General features: G+C 38.8%; 1 protein-coding gene across 1 annotated transcript in view; it reads right to left on the minus strand.

The window, feature by feature from the left end:
- Positions 1-4,317: 4,317 nt before the first annotated feature.
- The window catches only part of LOC101858029 (rootletin), a 57,023-nt gene continuing 33,478 nt past the window's right edge, over positions 4,318-27,862 (minus strand). The window contains exons 7-26 of the mRNA XM_005098604.3: positions 26,043-26,300; positions 24,406-24,502; positions 23,541-23,632; positions 22,560-22,643; positions 21,675-21,758; positions 20,669-20,772; positions 19,829-19,979; positions 18,591-19,099; positions 17,669-17,851; positions 16,120-16,309; positions 15,578-15,681; positions 14,307-14,519; positions 13,496-13,591; positions 12,763-12,932; positions 11,737-11,887; positions 10,466-10,534; positions 9,652-9,764; positions 8,641-8,743; positions 7,677-7,870; positions 4,318-6,349 (exon numbers count right to left, since the gene is read on the minus strand). Of these exons, the coding sequence (XP_005098661.1) occupies positions 6,238-6,349; positions 7,677-7,870; positions 8,641-8,743; positions 9,652-9,764; positions 10,466-10,534; positions 11,737-11,887; positions 12,763-12,932; positions 13,496-13,591; positions 14,307-14,519; positions 15,578-15,681; positions 16,120-16,309; positions 17,669-17,851; positions 18,591-19,099; positions 19,829-19,979; positions 20,669-20,772; positions 21,675-21,758; positions 22,560-22,643; positions 23,541-23,632; positions 24,406-24,502; positions 26,043-26,300 (3,077 nt within the window). The 3' untranslated portion in view covers positions 4,318-6,237. The remainder of the gene's footprint in view (positions 6,350-7,676; positions 7,871-8,640; positions 8,744-9,651; positions 9,765-10,465; positions 10,535-11,736; positions 11,888-12,762; positions 12,933-13,495; positions 13,592-14,306; positions 14,520-15,577; positions 15,682-16,119; positions 16,310-17,668; positions 17,852-18,590; positions 19,100-19,828; positions 19,980-20,668; positions 20,773-21,674; positions 21,759-22,559; positions 22,644-23,540; positions 23,633-24,405; positions 24,503-26,042; positions 26,301-27,862) is intronic.

A 27,862-nucleotide genomic window follows, 5' to 3' on the forward strand; every position in this document is an offset into this window, starting at 1 on the left:
AATGCTCCATTTTTGGCCACCAACTGGCTCCCCATCACAGCACACTATGGGAAATTGGTATTCTTCACTAAGTTCAGAGTTTATGTAAAATAAGAGGAAAATCCTTTACAAATAGAGAAAATGGATTTTAGATGTTCCCCATCCCCATTTTTCTAGTGCTGATGGATTTACATCACCCTCGGGAAAAGAGCAATGTGACCAGTGTTAATGGTATCAGTGGCCATTGGGTGAAGAACAGTGATCTAAAAAAATTACTGTCTAAAGCTTTAACAAAAAGCTGCATCATAACTTTAAAAATGAGCAACAGAGGCTTTTCCACCACTTTGAGAATGTCCCCTTATGAATGATGTAACAGTAACCATTCACACAAGACCAAATAAGAGAGCAACTTTAAACTCTCAAAATGTTTTTCAAAAAATAGGAATGTTTTATTATCCAATTGCACTAAAAGTGATGGATATATAATGTAGGCAACAATGTTTTACAAGCTTCAGATCATGTTTGGATCATTTACACAAATAAAAGTGTACAATGCAATCAACATTTAAGGTCAGGCAGCCATTGAAAGAAGTGACTTATCAAAAGTCAGTCACGCAGTAAAGGGAAAGTTTACAATCAATTATCTGTCTTATTCTAATCTTATAACCCATTTAACACAGTCAGCAAATTTTTAGGTTGATAAAGTTTTAGAGAAAGTACACTTTTCTTTTCTCCTTTTAATATAAAATTAAACAGCACTATAAAACAGAAGAAAAAAAATTAGATAAAAGATTGGGCAAAATTAACGATTTTTTGAGTTGTCAGTTTCCTAAATGCGATACTCATTTTCCTGAAGTATATATAGTTACAGATGAAGTGTTTTGTGAAAAAATGCGTTATGTCCAAAGTTTTATGTTCCGCTTTATCTCCCTTAGTGGGAGGTTTAGTTTTAATCTTTATTTTATTACAAGACATGAAGTGACCAATTATTATTTTATACATCTTCGATTCTGTGTTATATTTTAAAACAGCATACTGCATACTGATCATAACCAAATAAGGTTGGCGCCCCCAAAAAAGTGCTACAAGGACACCCTGAAAGTGTCCCTGAAGGCCTTCAACATAAATCCTTTTACATGGGAGGGCCTTGCTCCTGACAGACTCAGCAGGAGAGCTGCAGTCACAGTAGGCAGCAAATCACACAAGGCTTCGTGAATATAAGAAATGCTGAAACCAAGAAAAAAGCCTACAAGCTGCGCACATTCCACAAGTGGAAGGGGAGCCTTTAAATGTACAAAATGAGGCAAACATTTTTCTGCCAGAATTGGTCTCAACAGCCACAGCAGAAGCCACAAGTCATCATTACCTCTAATTCTTCAAATTCTTCTATTTAGCTGGAGAAATATTCTCCTTTGCGGATGTATGGGTCATCGTCAGACATTGATGGATGAGCTATTATTTTTATTGATCATTACTCAAATGTTCAGCTTTTAAAAAAAATTTGTTGTTGTCATAAAGCTCTTTAAATTTTGGGCTTTGACTTGTTTTTAGTTATTATCATTTAAAGTCATTGGTCTGTAATCTTAGTTTTAAACTTAAAGACAAATTAAAATGTGAAAGTATTTTTTGTTTTGTGGAAAACTGTCTGTCTGAGAACAGTGTTGAAAAGGTGGACTTTCAAAACCAAAATGTATTTGTCTGATGTGTATCAGGTGAAAATTATAATGAACTAACAGTTTGCTGGTTATTAGAATGAAATGGACACTACACATTCATTGTACTTATGATAAAATTGCTTTTCTTTACATAAATGAATACCTCATACTGTCTTAAACGACAAATATTGGTGAACCAGGGTTCCATATCATGGCAGTATACTTGCTGCTAAATGTCTCTCACATTAGAACAAATAGAAAAGCAAAAGCATGACAATAAGTATCTCAGCACAACCAAGCTACACGAGAGCATGACAAAGAAAACAAAATGTGCTACAACAGTACAAACCTTTCATCATGAAATGCCCTTTGATATTCCGAATTGTCTAGTATTTATTAGAATGTATCAGGTACCGTACATGAAAAAAAAGTCTTTTATGAATGCAATCCGCAAAATACAAAAGGACTAAAACATTTAAAATACCACAAAGGCAGACTTGTCCAGTTTATTTGATTCTTCTTTGTGTGGTCATGTTCCCAACAAATGCTTTTGCTACTTTAGGGGGATGATACAATGGTATACAGGTGCTTGTGGAACTTAACATACACACACACACACACACACACACACACATACACACGCACACACACGCATGCATGCATGCACACACACATATATATACACACAAACACATATGTATGTAACATATTGCTGTCAACATGAAAAGTAGGAAATACATTCATGAAAAGACTTTCTCTATCTTTAATCATATGTGTCAAAAATACCTGTCTTATCATAGAAAAACCAAACTCTCTTTATCACAGCAATTTGTTTAGTTATCTTCTTAACGGCCTTTCATGCTAGAATAATTTATTATTGGCACAACCATTTAATCATAAGTTTCACCCGATACACCTTGACAGCAATCACACTGATCCATAAAGGTGAAATGTAATAAATCTCTACTCGTATCAGCATTTTTTTTTGGAGGGGGGGGGGCAGTTATATCTGGCACAGCAATAAACTTGATAAATAATTCATACTGACTGCTTAGTGTAACTCTCCACCATACATCTTTTTGAAAAGAGAGGTATGACGGAGTTTTACACCGAGCAATCAATATAAAAATTGAAAGGTTGTCACTCTTCAGCCATCTTATTTACGTATGCTGCAATTTTGTCTTACAGTCCAATGTACTATATTATGTCATTTGTTCTGAACTATAGTGTAACCCTGTATTCGAGCAATCAACATCCATGAGCTCAAACTATGAGCAAGCAAAACAGTGCACATTCTCAGAAGTTCGTAGTATTAAAATATCCTGAAAATAGCATAATCCACATGGATGTTGAAGGGAGAAAAAAAAATCTAATCTTGCTACTTTTAGGTGAAACAAGGTCATTCACAATATTCGAGCTTCAGTGTGAAAAGGTTCATACTGTTTACATAAGCTTAATTTGCATGACCAGCTAAACAAAACCTTTCTCAAGTGTACTATGCTACCACCAATAGAGAGATGATAAAAAATACTGGACAGAAGGCTAAAGGCTGACTGAACGCATGACAGTCAGGCAGGACAGATTGGCTTGAAGAGCCATGGCGCTCGCCGAAGTCCTGGGATGACACCTAACAATAACTTTGCTTCATTCATTTTTAATTGTGAAGCCAAAAACATCATACAGTATATAAAATAGAAGCCCATAGCAAGACTAATATACATAAGGATGTGGTTATAACTATTATCAGGGTAAGGAGGCAAAAGGCATAATGTATGCAAATATGGCTGTCAACTTTATAAAGCTGAAACACGACTTTTGGAACTTGTTGAGCAATAAGCAATGTGAAAGTACCGACGATGCATACAAAAAAGAGACGAAACCAGAACAAAAAATTTGTAAAAGAATTTAAGTCCAGAAAAATCCTTTATATGATTCTTAGAATTCCAGAAATTTGTGGAAAGTGGCATCTCTACATTTACACTGTCTTATCTTCCCCAGCAAACCATTTGATTGCCAATGCCTTACATCCCCTTCAAGACTATTTACATCATTCAGGGAGCAGGCTGAGTGGGACACAGCATCCCAGCAGACAGACAGAGATACTTAACACAATGGATTTCCCCACAGGGGAATCAAACTCACATCTATTGCATGCCTAACCATCACACCATGATAGACCCTGGTCCCATAACACATTTATAAATATAATAGGCTTTTTGTGAAAGAGAAGCACACCGTCAATGTCCGACTCCAACTGTGTAGGTACATGAACGCTCATTTTCAGAAGTGAAAATTAATGTAATTTATTTCTTATTATCCACCAGAATTGTGTCTTCTTTTTACATATTATAGTATCAGAGATTGTAGTTACGGTCATTAGTAACATCTTTTGGAGCAAAAAAAGTCTTTGACCTAATTTGACAGAACACAATTAGAGTTGGACACTGATGATATGGGTACAACAACAATCATTTAGAGCTATGAAAAGAGAAAGACAGTAGAACACAAACATCAGAGGGATAACAATGAAGCAAGAACAATCAGTGATGCCTTCCAACCAGTCACTACAATTTACAGGACAAGGTGTGCTTACTGTCAGAGCAAGCAAAGCAGTAGCACGTAACAATTGCAAAGTCTGAACATGATCCAGGCTTTATGCTTAGAGATGACAAACTGAAAACAATAAATTTTGTAAATTTAATTAAAAACAAAAAGTGAAATTGAAAGCAGAACACAAGTAGAATCAGAGTAACATCAACAAGAAAGATACAAAATTCTCTTTGCAGCTATTGCAAGCCAAGGTTTACCCCATTAAATACAGCAAGTATGCATTTTATTGCAAAAGGGTAACAAAAAAAGCAACATTTCTTGATATTCGACCATTAAAATAAAAGCAAGTTCAGGTTGTTGAATATAGTAAGGGAAAAGAACATAAGAGGAATTTTTTGTTTACAAGGAGAGGTAAAAAAGAAGAAGAAGAACCCCACCATTTTCATTCTAGTCATAAAAGTTTAGAGATGCTTTTTTGGGTAAATGAGATGGACAACTGACGTTGCAGAGAAATTTGTTACATTTTTTCTCCATCAAATACACATGTCTCTGACTGTCAGTGTTAGCTTTACCCTTATTGCAACAGATTTACAAAGCAAAACACAGTCAAATTTGCACAAATGGGATAAATGAAATAGTACAATCAAGTCTGCACTTACGGATTTACAGATACAATACAATCAAGTTTGACATACAGATTTACTAGGACACAAAACAGTCATGTTTGCACTTACGGATTTATAGACAGTACAGCCAAGTTTGCACATATGAATGTATAGACAGTACAGTCAAGTTTGCATTTATAAATTTACTAAACACAATACACTCATACATTCAAGTTTGCACTTAATGATACAGGCAAACAAAATTCAATGACTGCCATTGTAAATTTGCACTTTCATATCACAGATGAGTTATTGACGTTCAGATTTTAAAACGCTAAAACAAAACATAACAAAACCAACAAAGACTCTTTATACATTGGTTTGATGCCAGGCATAGAAATAAGATTGGCATATATGTAGTCTCATGAGCTGTGAATCCAGATTTACACTTGAACCAGGCCTCAAGTTATCAGATCAAGGCCTAGGTAGTCAAGAAAGGCAACATTGTATCACATCATTTGCTTACAAAATCCTTTTAAAATCACAGCTTCAGTGGTAAAAAGTACCAATTTCAGAATCAATTCTTTGAAATTGTGAGGCAAAAACAATCCCTAAAACAAAACATACTATGAATCATTCAAAACCAAGCAGAATACCATTGCAATAATTTTCATTTTTTCATCCTGAAAACAAAAATATAGGGCAGTTGTTACGAATCCAAAGTCATTGTAAATTCTAAGTGAAGTCCATTGTCAATTTGAATTACATTCAGTGTCATTAAAAAAAATAATCCATAAAATTTACTTTGTCTTTCATTGCCAGCTGGGGTAAAACATTGTTGCCAGAAACATTCTCTTGCAGTAAAACTTTGTCCTGCAACAGAAGAATATCTATGTGCATCTTTGAACATGACCAACCAAAGCCCCAACTTTACTGATGAGCTGTAGAATGGACCTCTCATATGGCAGTCTTTTTTTACGATTGTGCAACTCATTCAGCTATCAATAAGAAAAATGCAGCCAATCAAAGCTCTGAACACTAACATAAAGATTTGTAATTTTATCTCTGAGGAGACTTTTTGTTGTTGTTGAAAGCTGAATGTTGAACATTTACAGTGATAACCTTCATTCGACTTGTGGAACAGCAGTGATTCTCTCTGACTGAATGCTCCGGGTAAAATAAGAAGCAGTGCTCATTGGTACGATCGGTTCAGTTCCGTTCAGTTTGGTTGTCAGAGTTAGCCAGATTTTCCTCTATGGAGGGACAAAAGCTACCATTGTGGCACAAATCGAACAAAAACTGACGATGAACTTAAAAAACAAACTTGTTTGTTTTCAAGGCCACGAGTAGGGGGGGGGGAGGGGGCGATAAAGTTGATAAACCAAACTGAACAGAACTGAACCGATCCCTCAACGGGCACCGCCAATAAATCCACATCTCAGAGCAGCCTAGGTGGCAGCATCTGCTGTTGCCGGTGCACTGCTGTCTGGTGCTGGGGTTTTGGGAGAAGGTTTTGGTCGAGGAGGTCCTCTCTGTTTCTTCGGGTCTTGGCCCATTGGTCTAGGAAAGAAACAATTTTTTTTAAATCAATAAATTTGACTTTAAGTCCCAGATAGAACAATTTCAAGAGACTATATTTTGTACAAAACAATATCAGCACATATTTGCATGCATTTATTTCTTCTCACCCGCATTTTAAAAAAATGTGTCATTTTATTTTCTTGATGATAAAAAGCCAGAAATAGAATGAACAAAGAATTCATGAGACCCTGGTTTTGCTTCACTTCTACCAAGCCACTTGATTTCTTCTCTTTAGGCTTTGCTTCTGTTAGGAATGAGGATTTAGGTCATTTTGCCTAAGATTTCATACAAACAAGATCTATTTTCTTTGGTAAGAAAAAAGTTTAGTCCTGTTTGACATTGGGTACAGGTACAGAGTGAGCAAAACAAAATGAAGTTACTTTTCTTTTTTTGCGATAGCCGCAATAGATTTGTGAGATTCAGTCTTTATCACTTTTATTAGGCTTGATCGGGAAAACAAATATCTGGGCAAAATACTAAACAAAACGCTGGAAGTTCCAGGTTTCGCTAAACCCTTTCTTGATGATGAATTAAAAAAGATAAGGAAAGTCAGCTCATGCAGTCAATATATATTGACCATTACATTTCAGCTACAACTATATTTGTAATGATTATGATTACACAACAAGAAACTTATGCACTTTGCACTTGATATCCAGTTTAATATATTGACCATTTCAAGAAAACCATACTAACACAATAAAACATGATATTTTACTAGATATCTAAATACTTTATTGACCCTAACAACTATATTTGCGATGACCATATTAATCCAATACGAAATATACACATTTGGTTTCTAGTAACTATAGTAGCACTTTCAATTATATCTGTGATGAACACACACACAGAGGAAAAAAAGAATGCACTTTATATCTAATTATCGTATTGACCCTAACAACTATGGGTTTTTTTTAGTAGAGGCGTTATAGCGCTCGCAACTGCATAAGGTCATATGAGCGCCAGAAGATAAGAGGTGTTACAAGAGAGTAACAAACATAAAAAAGAAGAAGGGGAGATAAGGACGATAGATGTTTGATAACTAAGAAGAAGCAAACCACACCAGAGCACCAGCCAACCACCCACACAACTATGTTTGTGGAGACCATACGAACACAGTAACAAAGAGTATGCACCTACTATAGTTAAAGATGAAAGAATGAACTGCTGCGAAAATCAGTGTCCAGTTCAAATTTTTAAACTTTAAAATAATGAACATGGCCGTCTATGAAGGTGTTTCTCAAAAACTTATGTTGTAAAGGACCACAAGAATTTCAAATGTTCAAGTAGAACAGATACTGACCTCATGTAGCTCTCCTTTGGCCACCGGACAAAGTAAGAGAAAGTCCACGGATCGGTGACACCCTGAGACTGTCTCATGGCATCTAGCTTCGCCCTGGCATCCAAGTTGTGCTCTCTTCGCTTCATAGCCCACAGACGACGTTTCTCCAGCTCGTCTCGCATTTTCTCCCTCGCTTCTTCTTCGAGTCTTTGGAGCTGGAAACAATTTTTGAAGACCCATTAAAACTGGGAAAACAATCATTGAAAAATATGGGTTCTGCACAAGACTTTGAAACTTTTCCAAGACGGATCCCTTTTTCCTTCTTAAAAAACCCCCATCAAAGCAATATTGCTACCACAACCATGATGGCCCATGATAATAATGAAATCCTGCCTTGTAGCCTAGTGCACCTTTCATATTTTATTTTCAAGCATTTTTTTCTTCTGGGTTGGTTGGGGGGGGGGGGGTGTACAGTATCACTGACTCACCTTGAAAAACCAAAGTTACAGTAAGCTACTATATAATCTGCCAGCAAAAGGAAGGTTGACAGGTACAATACAATTTGACTGGCCACGTAGTAGAGCAAGCATAACATTAATAACAAACATCACTATATCAGAGACTACACCCACGAGTTTGGTTTTACCAATAACAAAAGTTAGGGTGCCTACCTTGTGACTTAGTGGTACAGACAATGTTAGCTCTAACAAAAATAATAATAATATGAACTCTAACCGTGCACATTTTTTAATTGTTGGAAAAAATATTAAGTTCTGAAACATAATGAAACTGACCTGAACCCCCCCCCCCCCAACAAACAAACTCAAATGCACTTTTTATACCTACCAGGGAGAGCTATTTTATAAACATGACCACAAAAAAAAAACCTGAAACAAAAAATTCAGACCCAAAATCAGACTGGGTAAAAGACATTAAAGTTAGTCAAAATTACTGGTATGCAAGAAATGGGAAAGCTGAGACCCACCTCTCTCAATCTTTCCCTTTCTAGTTCTCGTCTGGCTTCTTCCTCATGTTCGTGCTTCATTCTCTCTTCCTCGAGCCTCTTCTCCTCCTCCAGCATTTCTCTCCTGTGTAGAAACAATAAAAAAATAGGTCAGAATAAAACCAAAAGTGAACGATAACTGATCACTTAAGTATGGTCATGAATTTCATAAAAACAGGTTAGTTTTTAAGGTAAGTAAGAGAGTTACGGTACTTGCAACACAAATAGGTCATATACATCACGAGAGACAAAGACTAGAGAAACTTCAGCCTATTGCAACCTGACATTGAATTAACTCTTTGATTCCAGATCACGACTTAAGTGGTGTTTTTGGTTCTGCATTTCAGCGGATTGCCTCTTAAGTGGTGTTTTGGGAAACCTGACTTCGTCAACCCCAAGATCTACATCTGATCCTGTGCTACATTTACCACCAATTTTCACCCACATTATGACTCTCCATCCAATTACAAATAGTTTAAGTGCTCACACAAACAAATCCATCAATATTTGACTGAACTATAACCGTTTAAGGTAACACCTTCCCTGCCTCAAACTGGGTGCGTAAAATTATGGAATCCCTTGTATACAGAAAGAGTTATTGGGCAATAGTCGGACAGCTGCAGGGCTACTGACAACAACAACATCCAATGCCCAGTAGGTCTATGTGAATCTGTGTCTGTGGTAAAATGGTCAAGTTCTTCATAGTTATACCCAGAAGACTGGAGTAATATTCTCATATGGGGAAGTATTTTTATTGAGCATCTCCATCTGTCTGATGCTGTATCTCCACTTAACCCAGGGTTGCCCTGATGAGTAGAATCAAACAAGCCTCCTTCCTTAATTATCTAAATCCCGTTGATAAAAGAATAAAACATTTATAATGATTTACAGATCTGAATGGGACACTGACTGATTTAAGAAACAGAGCTATCTAGATGGGACCCTCATTGAATTTAATATCAGAGCTATGAGCACTTCAAAGTCAAAACTGACCTAGCTTTTTCCTCAGCTTCTCTCAACTGTCTCGACTGTTCCTCTAGCTCCCAGCGTTTTTCTTCAGCAGCTTCCTTCTCATCAATGAGGCGCTGGAAGGCTTCCTCTTCTGCCTAAGGGAGAAAACAAATCGCAAATGTCAAGCTGGTGAATGTGAGAATATGAAAAAACGTCAAACGTGCTAGACAGAAATTTTTTTTCCAGAAATCACAGGGGCGTAAGACAGACATAACCCTAGTTTGAATCCCTGCTGGAGTGTTCTTGGGTTGTTTGTGGAGGTCCTGCCTCTAAAGTGATATTACAGCCCTTATTGAAGGTATCAACACCCTGCCTCTCTCACTCCAGGTCCTATCAACAAAGGTATTTGAGGATGCGAATCAGTAGGTGAAAAGCATGACAGTTCAGCTCACACTGAAGTCTCAGCTCAATGTGTACTGATACTATAATAATATTTAACACACTTGTATAGAGCATATCCCAGCTCAACAGTAAGCTCTATGCATTTAACACTATATTCTTACTTACCCCAGCAGACCATAGAACACTCAGAAATATTCTTGGCCTCCCAGGAAGCATACAGTGCAAACAACTGATAAAGTGCTCAAACACAAACAAAAAGACTAGACCTTCCGCTGTCTATAGCCAGGTACCTATTCCAAACTGGGTGGAGTGAGGAAAATTTGTGAAAAGTGTCTTTTCCCAGGGATACAAAGTTGGGTCCCTGATGGGATTCGAACGGTTGTGAGTTTGAGAGTCTAACCACTAAGCCACCAATGCCACTGATCATACCAAAGTATAAATGAAGAATACTTACCAATCTCTCAAGTTCTCGCAACTTTTCTTCCTCGTCTTCAGCAGCTTGTTGAGCAGCCTTTAGCTCTGCCTGTAAAAATAATCAAACAGAATTTTTGACAAAGAAATTAAGCAGCAAAATTATATCATCATTAAAACAATTTTTTAAATTGGTTTACAAATTTATTATTTTTCAAATCTAATTTTTCAAAACCAATTACTTGCACATGGTGCACCAACACTTTGCTTCCTGTCGTAATTTATGTCGTCAATGCGTACATCTGAAGAAATTGAGAGTAAGAAACAGTTTTTTAAATTTTATAATGATCTGAAAGATTTTAAAATTCATTTCAATGTTTTGTACTTCTTCAACTATAATAAGAGCCACAGCATTTTTAAATACTCAACAAAAAGAAGCTACCCAGGGATTTTAATACCAGTGTCAAAAGTTGAATGGTTTACAAATAATGAGTTGACATAAGACTCAGATATTTTTAAAACTAAACGTGCAGGGCTTTTCCACATAAGTAATATAAAAGTACCATAACATAAAAGTTGTCTCGTTGCTTAGAAACCATGAAGTCAGCAACAGCCCTGTATCCTAGAAAACTGTTGTTTTGAAAAATCCTGGTTTCAGATTTTTTTTTTCAAGACCGAAATAGGTAGATAATAGGAGCGGGCACGAGCCGAGAAGAGTACCCGTTTCTCGCAAGAAATGCCCTTCCCGTCACTTCCTGGGCACTAAACTACTGCCCGGTACCGAGAAGTGATACCACTCGTTGGCTTTACACAACAAGTAATGAGAGTGAGAGAGTGAGAGGTGTCGACGGAAAGAGCGGCACAGCCAGCTAGAAATGACACGCAGACAGTGTCACCCATCACCGTGCCGTCCTGTGTCTGAAACTGAAAGGGAGGGGAGAGGGTGGCGAGATGAGGCGAGTGGGGAGTTGATCAGGGCCTTGGCCTAGGTCTCCCGACCTTCCTTCACCGCCTGCGCCTGCGCAACAGGGTTAGCCTAGTTTAGATCCCCGCCACGGTCTCTCGCTGAGCGAGCTGCCTGAGAACACCGCGAGAAGAGAAATCTTGGCCATGGCCGGCCTTCTCGTTAAACGAGCTACCCGTGAACGGAGCGAGAAGAGAAATTGGTGGCGAGACGAGAAGCATTACTCGGTACCGGGACCGGTCCCGGCGAGAAGTAGGTCAGCTTCTTGGTCTTTTCGCTTGGGAAGAAAAAAGCGCTTCCCGCCCGTCTCTAGTAGATAAAGTATCAAATCTAACTGCTGTTGTACCCACCTCAAACTTCTCCTGGGCAAGTCTTTCTTCCTCTTCCCTCTTGGCTTCCTCCTCTTCCTTCATCCGTCTCGCCATCTCCGAATCAGCAATTCTGTCCAACATCTCTTGTTCTTTCTGTCTGGCTTTCTCAATCATAGCCTTCTCACGTTCCCTGATGAGATACACACAAAGGAAGCAATAAGTTAATTGTCCATAAAACACACTGACAGAGAGACAGAGTTGTATTACCATCTAGTCTTTGGACAAAACAAGTGTACCAGCTACTTGAAACCAAATTTCATGTTTCTACCCTGAATGTACAAACCAAGTGTCAGGTTTCTACATAAAATGCTTTTATGACAACATCTGCAGTTTTGAGATATATATTTTCCACATTAATACAAAACTTCTCTTAACTTATCACACTTTCATTTTTAAACTTTACTTCTTTCTTCTTTTCAACAAAAAATAGCTTTGCATTGAAAAAAATCTTATCTTTGCTAGGGTGATGATGAGTTTAGACATTTTTACTCTTATTTTCTTAGACAATTTGCACCACTGTATGTGGATCAAGGGTCACTCAACCTGCAAGAAGGGCATTCCCAAAAAGTTTATCTGCTAATTTGTTGTCTCAGACCCCAGCATGGCTTGACAGAAAAACTACTTGACCTTCCTATATCTGCGTCTTTGAATAGTGAAATCAGACTCAGAGGGTACAGGATTCCATTATTATTATCTTCTCGAGAGTAACAGTCATCGCTGTAAGATCATTAAACTTCAATTATATATAGAAATTTGAGAGCACTTTTAATGCAGTTCTTTTGCTTTCAGATCAAAAAGACATTTGCATATCGACTGTTTAGATGTAAGACTTCCCCACAGGCTGTTTTGAAAAGTGATGTGACGCGATCTAACACTGAGCAGTCAATATGAAGTAGACATTTTTTCCTGGATTAGACATTGGAATTTCTTTTCATAGAATCTTAGACTTTACCACTTTGTGGCTGACACCATCTCTCCTTCCAGCGAACATTATCCAGTACTTACCTTTTGTCAATGGCATCTTGTTTCTTCTTCTCCAGATCTGCCTTCCTCCGCGCTTCTCTCTCCTCACGTTGAACTTTCCTTACTTCTGCCAGTTGTGCTCGTGCGTCTGCCTCTGCCCTCTCTATCTCCTCCTCCTCCTGCCTCACAGCCTCCATTCTCTCTGCCAGTTCCTGATGACGACAAGAACATTTGCTGAGCTGAAACTTTACACCAAGTCAGCAAGACCAAGGCCACAGTGCTCAGCTCAGCCACTGGCATCCATGTAATTATCTATTGAATATTCTGATTATGAAAACATACTGGCATTCCGTCATGATTTATTTAATACACATCTGATCACGAAAAGAGAAGAAGCACCATTCTATGACCACTCTAACAATTAAAGAATTGTTTGCCAAATATACTTTGTCTTTTCTTTTGTTCACGTTCTTTTGCCTCTTTTTCAAGCCTCATTTTGAATTTTGAATATTGCAATGTATTTTAATCAATAGTTTATTACATGAAACTGAATCCAGAATGAAAGGATGGAAATACAATGAGATGTTCTGAGAACTATGTCTTTATCTCCCTTACATCTAAAAGCAACAAAGATAGCAATCGAATGAGGAAGGTGTGGGAAAAATAAATTCAGTACAAAAGAGATAGCTATTCTAAAGACTTGAGGGGAGAAGAGGAAAGGGACAAAGACTATTCTAATATTGATTAACAAAAAACAGAGAAATGTTCACAGCACCTGAGCTTTTCGCTTCGCTTCCGCTTCCTTCTGCTTTCTGGCATCTTCTTTACTTTTGATTTTATGTTGCAGTTCCCGAACTTCTTCAAGACGTTTCTGATGAGACAAGAAACAAAAATTTTTTAAGTAACATCATTAATTACATGTAAATGAATAAATTTGAATGTTTTAAGCCCCCCCATCTACGCAATTTCTCAAGTGGCCAGTGGGTGGTTGGAGTACAGCCAGTCAAGTTGTGTGCCTTATATCTTTTCACATCAGATTTTTAAAACTTCATTTACTGGATACATCAAACTGGGGGTATAGAATTGTAGCCAATAGTCTAAACAAACACTTTCCAATCTGCTCAAGACAACCACACATCATGGTAGAGAAAAGCAGTCATCTTAGACAGGTGGACCTCTTGGACAGTGTCATAATAATTAAGAGAAGATGCAAATGGGGAGATGAGAAGTGGTTGTTTGTACAGGTGACTGTCTTAGATGGTCGTTAGAGCAGGTTAGACAGTCTAAGGATGGAATTTAAAACAGCTTCACAATTTGCATTCGGGAATTAAACATGAGAAAACACTTTTGAGATGGCATCAAAATGAACCAATAACAATCTATTAAAAAGCAAGGAAAAGGACAAGAAAGGACCAACTCATTCAGGACAGACCTCAGTTTCATCCTAAAAGCACTGCTCACCCCCCCCCTCCCCCCCCTCCAACAGCTGAGTTTTTCAGAAAGCTTCCTTTTGATTAGTGGTGCTATATGGTATAACCAAGACATCTTGAGTACCACGCTGAGTGAGATAAGAAATGATAACATACCTGTTTCTCAAGTCGTTGCTGCTCTTTAATTGCTTCCCTTTCTTTTGTCAAGTCTTTCTTTTTCTCTGCCTCTTCTACTCCTTTCTTTTTCTTCGTCACTGGCGATTTCTTCTCATTCTTCCCTGGCTTCACTGGTGGAGGAGTCTTCTTCTTGACAACAGGCCTCGGAGATACGGCTTCTTCTATCTTCTCCTCTGCTTTTTTAATCTTTTCCTAGAACCAAAAGGAAAGAACGTTACAGACAGGGAATACCTTTTGAGATATATAAAGTGCAGGCAAATGAAAACAAAATTTGAAATCATTTTGATAAATTGCTTAAAGATTGCTTCTTATAACAATGTTCATAACATGATTGTTCGAAAGAAGAGGGAGAGGGAGGAGGCAATCACCCCATCCACCCAAAAGACATTGACAAAGAATCCATTCCTACACCTAAAATACATCAGCATCCGGGTCTTCCTAACCACCCTTCTTCCTCTTCCTCCACACCTTTGACTTTAAAGAAAAAAACATCTTTGTTTAGCATTTTTGCTGTGCTATACCTTTTTGTCTTTGTTTTTCTTCAGATTTCACAGATATGTGTGAGGTAGTATCAGAACAAAAGTCTCTCTGCTGGCAGGAGCTCTGGTGTGGTTTGCTCCTTCTTTCCTATCAAATACATATCGTCCTTATCTTTCTTCTTTTTTTTGGTGAATGTTACTCTCTATAAAACACATAATCTATTCTTCGGCATTTATATGACCTTATTGTGTTGCAAGTGCTGTAAAACTCTGACTAAAACGAAACTTTCTCAGTTGACTTACTCAGCATGTTAACTCCTTGGTACATCATTCTTATTTCATTAACACTCTTGGTAAACTGGTGGGTACATGGTCACCACATTGTTGGGTCTCAATGACACAAGGTTTATCAGGAGAAGAGCTGTTAATACAGTGTATCTTGACTGCACAGGGGCGACAGCCACAGAGGTGACAGTCTGTTAATAGTTCAAATTGGTGTGATAATGTATATATTACTTCATATTGATTATTTGTTTTACCTACGGCCAAAATTGTCCAAGAAGGCTACAAAATATCAAAGAGACAAAGAGATACAAGTGGTTGTCTTAGACAAGTGAACAGCCTGAACAATGTCATAATAATATAGAATAAATGCAAAGGGGGAAGTGGGAAGTGATCATTAGAGCAGGTTCAACTGTATATGTCATTGTAAACCAAATTCCCTTAAGGGGATGAACAGAAGTGGATTACGATTTTTATTTCAAATTTTACCATTAGAGCCTGCTGAGCCAACTCAAAGTCCTCAGCTGACAATCCTTCAGTTCCTTCAGACTGCACAACACTTCCACCCAAGACTTCGTCCATCGCCTCACGCACTGAGATTGGACAAATACATTTTTTTAAAAAGAAAACGATTTTAAAAAGCACATAACGAAACAGGAATGTGAGTACGAACTATTCAATTCCTTCTTTTCAGTTAAGTTGATGCTATTGTGTCCTGAAGTCTCAAAAAAGATTGTTAAAAAGAAGACGCTTATTCGGTCATGAAGTCTTGATGACATCGCAACAGAGATTTTAAAAAGGAGACTTCTCAAACAAAAAGAAGCAATTTAAATAATATGTAGATATGCATACCACAAAGTAATCTAAACATGCAGATATGAATACCAAAACAAAACTCTCTGCTAATCATAAGAAGATACAAATACAAAGACACACATTACACATATACATACAAAGACAAACAGATCCACGCCCACAGTGATACACACAACATACCCACACACACACACACATACACACACACCACTCACTTTTCCCAATCTCCTCATCCAGCTCCTGCTGAGCCTGGTGCTCGGTCTTCCTCTCAAACATTTCCTTCAAATGTCCCGGCACTTCCACTTCCTTCTTCTCCGCCTCTACCTTGGCTGGTGGGCCTTGGCTGGCCATCCACTGTTGGATTTTCTCCACTGGTAAGTCGTCTTTATTCGCTTCTTTCAGCTTCTGCTCAGCAAACAAAACATAAGTTTGAATTACAGTGGGACCTGATCTTACAGCCACCTGCGTAAGACAATCATCTGTACAAACGGCCCCTTCCCATTTCCTCAACTGCGTATTTTATTTCAGTATAATGACACTGTGCAAGACAGTCACCTGTCTAAGATGGCCACTTTTCTCCTCGACAATGGATGGCAGTTTTAGACAATTTTGACAGTATTTCTTTTCCTTCTCGATACATAAAAGTCACGCTGTTCGATACATAAAAGTCACGCTGTTCGATACATAAAAGTCACGCTGTTAGATACATAAAAGTCACGCTGTTCGATACATAAAAGTCACGCTGTTCGATACATAAAAGTCACGCTGTTCGATACATAAAAGTCACGCTGTTGTTATTGCTGTGTGACTCAAAATTGTTTTGTCTTTACTGGGGGTTTATTCTATTGGTTTTTAAAAATATGAAGCAATCTAAACATACATAAATGAACTAAAGGAGGGTTTTTCTGTGTGCTAAAGAGAAGAGTACAGTAATGCTCTAATTCAAAAGTTTTAAAATGTTTTAAAAGTGTACTCTAGTTGTTATCGTGAGGTATAAAGAGTCTTACACCATATCACTATCTCATCCAAAAAATTAAAAAAAGACGACCTCAATATCTAACGAGCCAAGGTCACAACAAACACAATCAAACATCTTGTGCAATGAATTAAAGGCTAAGAAAACATTTTGATTTAAATTATATATAAGGACTAAACGGCAATAATTGGAAGTAAGATCATTCATGTCAAAATAAGTTAGGGCAACAAGGGAAACAAAAAAAACCCCAGACACATATTTACAAATGAAATTTACAATAACTATGTGCATCAACAAGAAAGTGTGAGTATGAGGGTGTATGGGTGTCTGGGAACCCAAGTAAGTGTGAGATTGTGTGTGTTTGTGTGTGTGTGTGTGTGTGTATGTGTGTGTGAGTGTGTAGAAATTTTACGAATAAGCAAAAAGCACAGGGGGCCACTTTTCAATTAGCTCTCTCAAAATAAGTTTTAAAAATGAATAAAAGTAAAAAGAAAGACTGCATTAATCATTGGTGCTGCATCACAATTAAACCACAAACATCAATGATGTAACTGTCAGGCTCTTTGCTTTTACATAAAGAAGAAGTGTGGAAAGATCTTTAATTGAGCATCTCCATCTGCCTGCTAAGATGCTGTATCCTTTTCAATCAGCCTGGGTAGACCCTGGCAGGCAGGTTTGGAGCAGCCCTCCTCTTAAATCGTCTAAATTGTTCTGAAGGGGATTTGAAATATTCATAATCATACAAACCATACAATCAAATCAAAAGTGAAGCCAGAAAAACAGCTTACATCTAACGCATCCATGGCTTTCCCATCAGGCTGCACAGATGAGATATCAAGGGAGTTGACATACTTCTTGCCAGCATCTGCCGATGGTTTGGACGCTTTGGACTCTTTCTTTTTCCCTTTTTTCGCTCGTGACGAGGATGCGTTAGGAGTCTCTTCACTCTCTTCCTTCACTACAAGGCCAGACTAATAGAAAAACATGCAAATGAAAATCAATCAACAATAAAGAAAAACCAACTGATGGGCATAGCTCTGCACTGAATAAAGACCTAGGAAAGAAAAGAAATTGAGAGACACACTGTTTGCCTTTGTGTTTAAGTATGAGTAAGGAGAAATACAGTGATATGATAAAGGTAATCCACAGTAGGGAAAAGGTGAGACAAGACACATAGAAACTAAAGAGGAATAGAAAAGAAGTAAGAGCTACCAGTGGCACCCTCCAATCACTCATCCAGAGGACATTTTGAGAGATGATATTATGATGACAGGTATACAGGCATGGACAAGATGGACACTAAGAAAAGAAATGAAGAAGAAAGACGATTATCGGCAGAGCTTGAATGAGGTCTACTGAGTTGTATGTGAAAATATAGTGCAAACTCAAAAAACAATGGATATTGTTATCAGGGAGTAAAAGGGGCCTATTGTGATAAATATAGAAGAATTTCAGCACTGAATTAGTCATTTGATAGGCCATTTTTTATTTGTAAGAACACTGGGTTGTAGGGTTGGGAAACCCAGGTTCGTATCAATTTTTCAAATTTGCTTCTCTATAGATGCAGTGGTCTCTCCACACCCCGTGGTTTCACCTCACAACAAACACAAATTCCATCTTGGATAGATTCGACTGTACATGTAAAACTTATCAGCAGATGCCCAAGATTCAACTCTGAGTGAAACAAAAGAAAAAACCCCCCAGTTTTACCTGTTCTTGTAACTCCTGCTCCTCCTTTTGCCTCGCCAGTTCCTCAGCTCTCAGCTTGAGCCTCTCCTCAGCTGCCCTTCTCTTGTCTTCGGCTGACTGCTTCTTTTTTTCCTCCTCTTCTCTCTTCAAAGCTTCTTCTTTTTCTTTCATCTCCTTCAACTCTGCTGCCTTTCTTGCTTTTTCTTCCTTCTCTCTAATAACTCTCTCAGACAGCCCTGTGCTTTTCTTCTCCTCCTCTTGTTCCCCTTCGGCCTTGACCTCATCCTCTTTGACCTCTTCAGTCTTGACCTCTTCCTCAACTTTCTGGGAACGTGGTGACTTAGCCCCGACCTTTCGTTCTGCAACTTTGGCCTCCTGTGATGGCATCTCTTGTACTTTTTCTTTTCCATCTGTTGTAGGAGCTGGTTTTCTTGGCTCAGGAGAGGTCTCCTTCAGGGATGGCTCGCTTGGTGCTGGTTCCTTCAACAATGGCAGCACCGGGCTATCTACAGCTTTCTCACCAACCCTTCCTGAGATACAGAACAGATTTGATCAACAGCTTATAAAGAATCTTACTGCTTATTAAGACTAAAATTAAAACAAGAATTAAGTTGTTCACCTTATCTAATCTACAGCATATACTTTGTTCAATCATAGGTAAAGACAAGGCATGAAGAACAGAAGGAATGTTTCGCAACATAACCAAAATGGAACGTCTTTACGAAAGGTGCATTAATGCAAAGAAAAAAACAAAACACAAACAGTGTTTAACAAAAGTGGTAAGTAATTATTATGAAGCTAACTTAAGCATTACACAAAAAAAATCCTCACAAATACATGGATATTAAATAAAAACAAATGTCCTAATTTGGATCAAAATAAATGGTACTTCTTAAAAATCTCTCTAGTAGTTAGGCATTACGACTCACAACTCTAAGGTTGTTGGTTTGAATCCTGTCAGAGACCCAATGTTGTGTCTTTGGGAAAGGCACTTCCCACGAATTTTCCTCACTTCACCAAGGTAGAAATGGGTACCCAGCTATAGATGGTTAAAGATATTGTTAATTTGTTGGTGTGAAACCTGCAGCTTGCACTGTATGCTTCCAAGGAAGTTGAGAATGTTTCTGAGATGTCTAGGGTCTGCTGGGGGGATAACAGTTGTAAAAGGCAAAGAACAAACTGTAGTGCCTGGATATGCCCAATATAAATGCAATTATTATTATTATTTTTATTGTTATTATTATTATTACGAAACTCACCACGAGTTGGCTCTGGTGACATGATCTGGTCCTTATGTAAGGACACCAGCGTGTCGGGATCGGGCGCAGGTCGGTCAGCTGACCCAACAGATGCCGACCCGATCCGAGAAGAGACTCGCATCACACCAGAGTCTGGCAGGACTGAGCTCACCTAACGCAGGAACAAAAGGCAAAAGTGGAACTTGATACAAAATTGAGGTACAGAAAAAGTGGGAAGATATGGAACAATATCAAGAGGTTAGCCCAGGATAGGGAATGAAGAAATGTGTTTGTTCGTGGCCTATATCCTGATGCAAGTTGAGAGAGGCAGTGATGACGATGAACCTAATACATTATCGACACTTGTCATATGAATTATTTTCTTAAATAAAGTCATGTTGCTGATGCTTGGATGGCATATAAGGTTCCTGTAGCCAGCACATTTCAGAAAACGTTCTCTTTAGTTTGTTTTGGACAATCCTGTATTGAAGAAACACTTGGAATTACCATTTTTGTTTCTACCTAAAAAACTTAGATATTTGACATTTCTGCACAAGGCTAGTACAGTACTATCCACTTATTTTTGTCATCTCCCCCACATGGGAACTGAACTCATGTCATTTTTGTGCAACAGCAAAGCGCCTACCAACTACATTACAGGTGCTAATTTACAACAAAATCATTGGAGTAACTTTTTTTTTGCCTCACCAGTGAATAGTCTTGATTCAAACATGTGCCAGATTACACACCAATAAAAAGCCTAAGTAGATATCTTTAGAGGAGAACTTCACTTAGACTTAACTGAAAAGACAATATAATTAAGTTAAGACCCATCATTAAGCAACAAGAGCTTCGACATACCTCTTCAATCAGATCCTCTGGATGCCCACTCAGAGCGGCAGGAGTTCCTCCCCTTGACGCAGCCGTTGGTGAAACTGAGCCTGCTCTGAGCAAAGTCTGTGCATCTAAAAATAGAAAATAGATTTCTCCCTCTCAGAGAAACAATATTTTGAAAGAATACAGTTTTTTCTTTTCTACTGTATGGTTCAGAGACATGGAGGCTCACCGCATCAGCAGCAAGGAAACTGCAGAGCTTCGTAAATGGATGCCTACGAAGGATAGTGGGGATCAAGTGGTAAGATCGAGTCACAAATGCTCAACAGTGGGAGAGAACAAGCCAAAGGCCAGTAAAGGAAGATATTCAGGTGAAGAAATGGAAATGGATTGGACACACCCTGAGGAGACCCCCAACAAGCATCATCAGGCAGGCCTTAACATGGAACCCACAAGGAAAGCGTAAGAAGGGAAGACCTAAGATGACATGGAGGCGAGCGGTATCAGCGGAAATTGAAAAAGCGGGGACATCATGGAAGCAGATAGAAAAGGATGCTCAGGACAGGCTTAGTTGGAGTAATGTTGTTGATGGCCTGTGCTCCACTGGGAGTTAAAAAGGGCAAGAGAGAGAGACAGTTTTTCTAAGATTAACAACAAGTAAAAAAGACTCCCCCCAATATAATAAAAGGTTTTTTTGGTCGTGTAAAGCACAGTAAATAATTGGATTTGTTCTTTTTTTTGTTTTTGCATCACCTTAAAAAAATTTAATGATAATTGTTAACCATTTTTGGTAACTTGTACAGGAGCAGGTCAGAATGACAATTAATGAAAACTTGAGAAAGTTAAAAAAAAAAGCCTGAGGGAGATTATGAGAATTACTAAGAAAGAAAACCGGTTAGTGAAAAAGGCTTGCACGAGAGGTACGATAGTCTTTTATTTCCACATGACAAAAGTTTGTGTGACTTGACAATAATAAGCCTTAAAATAGCAGCAAGAGTAAACCAGGTTCCCGTAACCTATCTACTGCACATACCTGTTGGTGTTGCCACACGCAGGGTACTTGAGGGCTCCACGGACCCAGGACGAGACGCCCCTGCTCTGGACTCTGGCCTTGACCCTGCAAACAATTAACACGACAAAAACACCTGTTATTCTCTTTCTTCTTCTTCTTCTTCTTCTTGTACCCCTGCTAAATCTAAGGGAGTAACTGATTGATCTAAACCCAGTAAACTGGGCTCAGTCTCTACCTCTACCCCTCAGGGTATCAGAAACACACCCAAGTTTGTGGTGATATTGTAAATCTGACAGTGCAGTTCATTGTACATACATGGTTGCTTTACTTACGTAGAACATAGAATCATCCCTTGCCTACAGGCAGCCATGTGATGTCCTCAAAAGAACTCTTAATAATTTATACTTACAATGGTGGCTTCAGTTTTAGGGCAAGAACTGACTTTGAATTTTGTCCAGATTGTGGCCCAAGGGGCCTACTCATTTCAATTTTAAAACCGCCAAGGGTTCTTTAACATACCAAACTTTTACATGGGATCTCCAAAATCTTTAATTCATACCCAAGAAGACAGGGTGTTCGATCTTACTTACCCTCAGATAAGAGAATGTAGAAAATATGAGGAAAAAAAATAACACTGATGGAGATTGGACTGTGGACATCCGGGTTGACAGGCAAACAACATACCTGTTGAGCTACTGAGCCCCCTTTTCTTGTCATTATCTTTATATTTACAGTGATGAGTATGGAGTCAAAGCGTTTTTCCATATTCTCAAATTTAATGGGGATTCAGTAAGTCTAGGTCCTCCAGCAGGCAGGAAGAGCACATATCAAGAGACAAAGGCAGCCATCCAAAAAAGATAAAAGAGGTGCCATAGATTGATTGTACACAGTATGTAGAGTGGTTACCTTGAGGTGATATTCTTGCTAAAAGTTCGTCCTCTTGTCCTTCTCCTGATGGCGTTGTGAGCCCATCTTCACGTCTCATGACACCTGAATAGATAAATAACTATAATTATACTTTTTAATTTTTCCTGCATTTTTATGCTATATATAGTAAATGACATATGAGAGTTTAACATACAATATGTAATATAAGCCACTTAAGATTTCTTAAATTTGTTGTATATCAATCAAATCCACGACGAATGTCAGTCTGGTCAAATCCGCGAAATGGAGTTCTTGTCCTTGGGTAGGATAAGAAGCTGTCTGCCAACTAGGTTCTGTACCATAGTAGACACACTTGAAATTATAAGTTGATGCCTCTGCACTACCTCTGGAGTGTTTATGGGAACATCAAACCCATACCATAACATTACAAAAGTCAGTATTTAGACATGTCGCTTATTCTGTACCCGACTCCAAAGCATAAACTAGTACTTCACCACAGAACTCGGATTGTCTTCCAGTTTTATATTTTAAAAAACTGAATGAAGAAGCATATAGAGCAAGCAGCTGATTGGCCCTGTGGACTGACCTAATCCACTATCTACACCTTTAATCTTCTGATAATTGGATACATGCCTCAGTGTGTGAAAGTGTAAAACTAGACGTTGGCTTAACGGACCTCAGGTCCACGGGTCCTTTAAGGACAAGGGTTAACCCTTTGAATCCTGGGCGTCCTGGTTCAGGGAGAGAGCACTTCATCAAGAAAAAAACTAAGTAAGTCTGTACAGAATGTGATCAAAACATGTGTAGAAGGGCGCAGAAATAGTATCTCATAATAGCATGTGAAAGAAACTAGCGTTCTGATTGATTGAAAATAACTGCCTTTTTCTGCATGACATTTCAGTGCTTTTTCCTAACATCAGTGAACTGATGCTGCCGATTATTGTTGCTGAAGCCCACCACCAGTGTGCGGTCTTCTAGGCCAAGGGTTACCGTATCTACCTGAGTAAGGTGGCTGTAGAGGCTGTGCTACAGCATCCTCCATCTCTTCTGTCTGGTTCGCCTCATCCACACGAGGAAGTGGCGTCTTGCTCCTATAAAAGAAGAAAAAAATTGTTTTAATGTTAGTGTTTTATGCCTCTATTAACACAAGTTAGATTATTAAGGAGGCAGGCTTCTGACCATGTCTGTCAGAGCCAACCCATGCTGAGAGGGATACAACATCCCATCAGAATGACTGAGATTACTATAGAAATTCTCCCCACTTGGGAATCAAACTCGGGTCTCCTGCATGTGACAGCAAAGTGCCTAACTACTACACCACAGATGCCAATCTTGCATAAGAGAATTGATGTGGATCAAACTAAGCATGATAAAAGGACAAAATAACAGAAAACTATACAATTTGTCGCTCAATCATTCTTTTGTTTTTAATCTACTTTATCTCCCATTTTCTCCCACATTCATTTTCAATATGTGATTCACTTATGGGTATTATGGAAGTAATTTCTACTGTGACCCCAGCAAAACCAGCTAAAAAAGTTGCCAGGCAGATGTTTATATTACTAAAGAGAAAAAAAGGTTTACACAAGTAAAACTTAGGAGTCATTCCACATGCAAATACATTTTAGGAAACATGTAGAAGAAATAATTACAGAAGAACCTGCTCTGATGACCCCCTGTTTAAGAAAATTACCAGTTTCCATTTCCCCCTAGCATTAAAAAAAAAAAAAAATAATGACACTGTCCAAGAGGACTACCTGTCTAAGAAAACCCTCAATAATAGGTAGTCATTTTCGATAAGTTCAACTGTTCTTCCATACAACCTGATGTACGCTCGTACAGAACCATGACTTAAACTACTGACCTCGACGACATGGATGACATCCTTCCAGTCTGTCCCTGTTCTTTCCCTGGCCACTGAGCCCCGTCCTCCATAGCCTCTTCCTCGTCAGATAGATTATCTGTCCAAACAATAAATTCAATAGGCTACATAGACTGTTCTGAGGTAAAAATAAGCAGATCGACTGGGATAGTGTGAGACTGTCATACTTGTATGTCACTTTTCAAAACAGCGTATGTTGGAGTCTTACATTAAGTAGTCAAGATGCTACAATTGGTTACTTAATGCTACTAAAAAGTAAGGTAGAGAGAGTCTGAGTTTTTAAGGTCCGAAGAGAAACACATTGACAAAATATTGGTCATTATGTGTACAGGAAAAGCAGGACAGACAGAGACAGCAGAACAAAATTGAAACAGTAGAACCTGTCAGTGGTGATCTCTAACCATCCACAGCTTCGAACCAAAGTTTTCAAGACAAGGGGAAGGAAATCCAATCTAAACCCAGGGCAATGGTTGACAAACAAGTCTATGTCATTTTCTCCCCAAATATCTTTTTCCACTAATCTCCTGGATGTTCCCCCCCTTCCACCTTCTTTGAGACCCGACTCCCTGAACCATACAAGACGTGTGCGCCTGAGTTCCCTTACTTTGACAAAAAGTTTGACACCAATGCAAGCTGAGCCTTGAGTAAATAATATCAATAATGATAATAATAATAATGAAGATATGATGATGATGATTCGATGGTAAAGGTCGAACTGAAGCAAATGTAAAAGCAAGAACCGCCAAGGCAAGGTCAGCATTCAATCAGTTATCAAAAGTCTGGAAAGCAAGCAACATTTCACTGCGCACCAAGATTCGACCCTTTAATTCCAACGTCAAGTCTGTGCTCCTCTACGGCTATGAAACTTGGAAGACAAAAAAGACATTACTGAATAAAGTCCAGACTTTCATCAACAGATGTATGAGGAGTATCCTAAGAATTAAGTGGCAGGATAGAATAAGAAATAAAGAGCTGTGGGAAAGGACAGGTCTAAAAGGATATAGAAGTAGAAATAGGACTAAGAAAGTGGCGATGGATGGAACACACCTTCAGACAGCCCAGCAGAAACATCAAAAGACAGTCGCTGCAGTGGAACCCACAGGGAGCACGAGGCAGGCGTCGGCCACGAGAAACATGGAGGAGATGTGTGGAAAAGGACATGAGAGAGGTGAAGCTCACTTGGAACGAGCTTGGAAGGATGGCCCAGGACAGAGATAAATTGAAGGAGCTTGTAAGTGGCCTATACCCTGCCAGGGGTGGAAGGCATTGATGATGATGATGATGATGATGATGATGATGATGATGATGATGATGATGGTGATGGTGATGGTGATGGTGATGGTGATGATGATGATGATGATGATGATGATGATGATGATGATGATGAGGATGATGATGATGAAGATGATGAATATGATGGACGATGACGACCCCAACGACTACGATGATGATGACTATGATGATGATGATGTTTACAATAAAGATCAGAAAGCAGAAGGATGAAGGAAGCGCAAGCCAATGCATGCTCCAGGTTCTGAAGGGCTAAGCCTCGTTTGAGTGAGCTGCATCCAGACAGACAAAGACCACAAAACGAAACCGTCAAGCAAATAAACACCCACCGAGAAGATGATCCATATCCTCCTCCTCTACCAGAGAGGACAACACACTAGCAGCCTCGGCAAGCATGGCGTCCCGCTCTCCACTTCTGTCGCCCCTGGACGGAGTCCGGGACCGTTGTGAGCTGGGCGTGTGTGCCCTGCCTCGCTCTAGCGTCCGCACGTCCAAGTCGATCCCTGACACTTGCGACTGGATATCGTCGCTGATGAAAGAGGTGTCTCCTTGACCCTCTATATCCACCCACATGGGTCTCGCTGAATCTGTCAGGTGAACAGAAAATAATAACAATAACAACAATAACAATGATGATAATGATAATAATAATTATTATTATAATAATAATAAAAATAGTAATGATGACGATGAAGATGATGATAACAGCAACAATAATAATATAATAATAATATAACAATAATAATAATAGTATTAGTAGTAAAAATAGTAATAATAGTAATAACAGCAACAATAATAGCAACAATAACAATAATATAGTAGTAGTAGTAGCAGCAGCAGCAGCAGCAGTAATAATAGTAATAATAATAATAATAATAATAATAATAATAATAATACTAACAATAACAACAGCAATAACACTTATAACAATAATAATAACACTATTAATCCTAATAATGAGAATAACAATAATAATAATAGTTAATCTGTCAGTGCCTGACAATGACCAATGCGTCTGCAGAGGATAGTACATGTGTTTCATAAGTAAATTAGAAGAAATGAGGGTTAAGATGACTTGTGGTTTCTGCTTTGGCAAATGAAACCAATGAAGAGAAAGATTGCAATCCACGGGGAATGAGACCAAGGGGAAGGGCGCGTGGAACTTGGGGACGAGTCACAGAGAATGATATACAGAAACGTGGGATGACGTGGAATTATATCAAAAGGATAGCCCAAGGATAGGGAAAGGTGGGAAGCGTTCGTCCGTGGCCTGTACCCTGACCCAGGGTGGGAATGAGAGTGATGATGATGAAGTTGAACGTTGTGTAGGGCTGGGAAAGCTTCGACTGCCAGGGCCAACTCGGGCTGAGAGGAATACAATATCCTTGCCCCTTATGCGAGGATTGAACTCGCGTCTTCAGTATGCAATGGTCAATCGCCTATCTATTACACCACAGACGTCTGTAAAGAAAGTGAGTTGTGCCAAAGGCGCTATCCAAAATATCAACACGATATAGGAGACGCACTTTTAGTTTTAACAGAGAGCTTTACGGAACTTGCAATACAATTATAATCAGGCCATATGCGAGTAAGTGCCGAAGATCAGAAGTGCTGCAAGAGTGAAACAAACACAAAAAGAAGGAGAGATAAGGACGATAGGTGTCTTGACTGGAAAGAAGGAGCAAACCACATCAGAGCACCCGCCAACCACCCACAAGAGGAGACGTACACCACAGCGAAAACTGCACCCTTTACTGGCAGGGCGAAGGACTATTCCAAATCCTAATGCATTTACCCGTGATACGGCTTCAGACATTTCTAAACTTAGCGGGTAGCTGGAGCAAAGAGTTGGAGGGTGCCACTGATAGATCCTCCTACTTATCGTTCCCTCTGTTATTTTAGCCTATCTGTCCTGTTTGTTGCTGTATTTTTCCTACACTAATTGACCGTTATTGTTTTAATGTGAATTTCTTTATTAAACAAGCAAACAAACAAAAACAAATTAGGCACTGTCAAGAAAAATGTATGTTCTCACAATTTTCATGGTCTGTCTGTCTGTCTCTCTCTCTCTCTCTCTCTCCCTCCACCCCCTCTCTCTCCCCCTCTCCCCCCACTCTTCCTCTCCCCCTCTCTCTCTCCCCTTCCCCCC

Source organism: Aplysia californica, unplaced genomic scaffold, assembly GCF_000002075.1.
Source record: "Aplysia californica isolate F4 #8 unplaced genomic scaffold, AplCal3.0 scaffold00187, whole genome shotgun sequence".
Lineage (NCBI taxonomy): Eukaryota > Metazoa > Mollusca > Gastropoda > Aplysiida > Aplysiidae > Aplysia > Aplysia californica.